The 3,792-nt window shown below is 56.7% G+C and overlaps 1 protein-coding gene across 1 annotated transcript in view; it reads right to left on the bottom strand.

Moving 5' to 3' along the window:
• LASP1 (LIM and SH3 protein 1) overlaps nt 1–3,792 on the bottom strand; it is a 28,066-nt gene that overhangs the window by 3,500 nt on the left and 20,774 nt on the right. Inside the window, 1 exon segment of the mRNA XM_009082473.1 lies at nt 827–934. Within this exon segment, the coding sequence (XP_009080721.1) occupies nt 827–934 (108 nt within the window).

The following is a 3,792-nucleotide window of genomic DNA, read 5'->3' as shown; positions in this document are numbered from 1 at the left end:
GCTCAGGGAGCTGCAGAGGCAGAAGAGGAGCTCAGAGACACCACAGACTTGGGGACTCTCAGGTTTCTCATGGAAAGGGTGGACAGGGCAGGGAGAATCCATCGCTTTCCCTTCCCAGGGTCCACCAGCAGCTTTGATAAGGAACACACATGACTCTCAGCAGCAGCCAAAGGTTAATTAGCTCCCTGCCAAGGAGCACAGGGTGAGTTTGGGCCCAGCCCTGCCCTCCCCTGCCGCAGCCCTACGTGCGCCGGTGCATCCTCCTCCTTGTTTACGTGCGAGTGTGCATCCTCCTCCCTCACCATGGCAACGCTCCTGCAGCCACAAGGCACCCACACAAACCAGGGACAGCACGAGAGGAGCACAGCCCTCAGGGTCCAGCGAGCACAGCCCATCTCAGCAGGGATGGGAGATGGAATTGCTGCTCCTCGTGGGTCTGTTCTGACACAATCCCATGACTCCGAGTGCTGCCCACGCTGTGGGTTTTGCTGATAACCAGTGGATGGATCTGCCCCTGCTCCACATCTGCCCCCCTAAATGCCCACACTCTGCTGCTCCTTTCTTGCAGCCAACGTGGACTTGAGTATCTTGGATGCCCCTCTGGATCCTGCTGCAGCACAGAGGAGCTGGGAGAGGTGCAGGAGGGTCCCAGGATGCCTGGGCAAAGGAGCTGGAGAGCAGGACTGCAGGCTCCCAGGCTGCCACAGCCTGTTCATCAGCAGCTGTCAGAGTGTGGTCCCCTACCAGCTGCAAGCTCAGCCCCCCCAGCCTCCCTGGCGGGAGGAAGGTCATGGCAATATCACAGCAGAGATTAGAAGCTACTCACGTTGCTGATCTGATCCTGAGTCTTTTTGATTCTCTGCAGCTCGGGGGTGTCAGCCACCACGCTGAAACCCTTCCCCTTGTTCTTCTCAAACTCCTCCTTGTAGCGAATCTGGACACAAAGGAGAAAAAACAGGGTGAAAAGCTGGAGAGCACAGCAGCTGGAGGCACCTACAGCCCCTCACTGGCACTCACAGGCTTCCAACAGGGTCTCTGCCTGGCTCAGGAGACCCCACAGTGTCCCCACTCAGAGTGGGAAGGGGAGGAGAGAGGATGGAAGGCTTTGTATTCGGCTGGGCTAAGCAAAAAGGCAAGAGATAGGAGGTGTCCCTTGGGCTGCTGGAGTGGGGGTTTGGGATATTTAGCAATGAAGTTAGAATCGTGGAAACATGGAATCATCAGGGTTGGAGGAGACCTCTAAGATCAGCAAGTCCAACCATTAACCTGTCACTTTTGGAATCCCTAAACCCTAAACCATATCCTCCAGCACCAGATCCAGACACGTCTTAAACACCTCCAGGGATGGTGACTCCACCACCTCCCTGGGCAATATCCCAGTGCCTGAACACCCTCACAGGGAAAAGATTTTCCCACCACCTCCTCTGACTCTCCCCTGGCTCAGCTCAAGGCCATTCCCTCCAGTCCTCTCCCTGCAGCCATGGCAGGACAGATCATCCCCCACCTCTCCCCAGCTCTTTCAGGGAGTTGCAGAGAGCCATGAGGTCACCCCTGAGCCTCTTCTCCAGGCTAACCAAACCCAACTCCCTCAGCCCTTCCTCACAGGACACGTTTTCTAGCCTCCCAAAACTGGAGGTTGCCAAGAGCTGAGACACACCAACAACTTCCTCTGAGTCTGCAGATCTCCTTTCTCTTTCAGCAGGGCTTGAAGTAACTTGGATTTGCTTTCAGTTTCCTGTGGGCCACCAACTCACCCAGGTCACGTCCTGAGGAGCAGCAGCTTCAATGACCTACACCCCTCCAAAGCTGTCTCCAGTCAAGGGAACACTCAGCCACCTCTGGGAAGGAAAACACCCAACACAGAGGGTGGAGGCTGCCAAAACACGAGCATCTCATCTCTCCTTGCCAGCCCCTGACATCAGCAGCACTTCCCATCACACCCAGGAGCTGCAAAGGCCCTGTTTGCTTTGCTTCGCTCCTTTTTAGCACAGCTCTAAGACTGGAGCTCCCAGCTCTCCCCAGAAGGAGCTGACACAGCCCAGATGTGCTCCCCCAGCCCAGATGTGCTCCCTGAGGGGAGTTGCTGGCCCTGGGCCCTGCAGGACTCTGCTCTCACCCAGAAGCAGAAGCAGCTCCTGCAGCGGCCGAAACCCAAGTGTGGACGTGACAGCTCAGAGGGGAAGGAAATGGGGCCCAGCTGCCTGTCCTGCTGTGGCTGTGCCCACTGCCAGAGCCCAGGGAGCACAAAGCCACCCCCTTTTCACTGGGGGGAGAGCAGATGTGCAGACTGACCCCCACCACCCTCTTCATGGGGACCTGTCCCTCCTGGCAGGAGCTGCCTCTGCCCTTTTGGGGAGCAAAGAGCATTCAGGGGTTGTTTTCCAGTGGCAGCCAAAGCTTCTCTTCCCAGGAACTCAGCTCCCTGCAGCTCAGCTCCTGCACTGGGGATGGGTTTATGCTGTCACTACCATGAAAAGGTCAGCACAGGCTCTCAAACCCTCCAGACCCCAGTGCAACCAGCCTGGCTCTGGCTGTGGGGATGATGCTCACCCCTCCTGGAGCTGATGGGAGAAGCTGAGCAGGAATTGCTTTGGAGGACAGGCTGGGAGGACAGCCAGGGCATCACTGCCAAGCAGGAAAACGCTCACCCAAGCACAGGGGCCAGACAGTGGTGTCTGGCCAGCACAGCTTCCTGTAACCCTTCCCATCCCACAGCAGGATAGCTGGGCTGGCTCCACACAGAAGGAGCTGACAGATCCCACACTGCTCTCACACACTGGGCCAAGGTAAAGCTGAGGGAGAGCTGGCAGTGTGGGGAGGAGGAGGAGGAGGACAGACAGCACACGCACTGCTCCGGAGGACCTCACACACTCCTACTCCCTCAGACCTCCCAGCCAGCCCCTGCATCCAGCTGGGGCTGGAAACACCTTTCAGGAAAGCTGCCAAGTGTTTAGAATATCTGGAAAAGCCAAGACACACCTCCACAGCCATCCAGGCTGTTCCAGCTCTGGAGCAGGGCAGGCAGCATCACAGCCCTCCATGGAGCAGGTCCTGCCCTCTTTGCTCCAGAATGACACAGGAAACAAGAGATTTCCAGGGGAAAATGAGACACTGTGGTCTCTGTGTTGCAGCCAAGCTCTGGCTCAGGCCAGCTCTGTGTGTCCCACACCCCATCCAGCCCTGCTCAGCACCCACAGCTCGGAGAGTTTTGCTTGGAGCAGGGAGGGATGCCAAGCTGTGGATCTGCAGACAGGAGGTGTCTGCATGGATTAGTGCTACAGACTCCCCAAAACCTTCCAACACAACATTCCCTCTTCCTATCCTGCCAACCAGGAGAAATTCAGCTCTGGGAGTGTGACAGAGCTCCCACATTTCCCCACAGCCACAGAGCCCTGGAGAAATGGGACGATCCAAGTCAGGTCACATTCCCAACTGATGTGAAATTAGAAAGTAAAAGCTTAATGACCCACAGGTTAATGACCCTGCAGAGCCCTCAGGGCCAGTGACACACCAGGATGCCAAAGCACTGAGGAACTCAGCCCCATCCCAGGGTAAAAACTTCCCTTGGCTCGAAACAATAAGGGTGAAAGAACAAACTTTTGCTCTCTGGGGTAAAGAACAACCTGACCTTCCTGGAGTGGGAAGGAGCAGCCTGGAGGCGTCAACCACCAGCGAGGAGGAAGCAAAGGTTCACCAAACTGTGACACAAACAAAACCAGTGACACCAAAGCGGTGACACACACCGGGACAGGGTCAGGAGGAGGTGAGTCAGCCCTGCAGCTGATCTGTGTG

This window comes from Acanthisitta chloris, unplaced genomic scaffold (genome assembly GCF_000695815.1).
Source record: "Acanthisitta chloris isolate BGI_N310 unplaced genomic scaffold, ASM69581v1 scaffold8369, whole genome shotgun sequence".
In the NCBI taxonomy this organism is placed as follows: Eukaryota; Metazoa; Chordata; class Aves; order Passeriformes; family Acanthisittidae; genus Acanthisitta; species Acanthisitta chloris.
The sequence above is the reverse complement of the archived record's forward strand: the minus strand, read 5'-3'. Positions and strand labels throughout refer to the sequence as shown.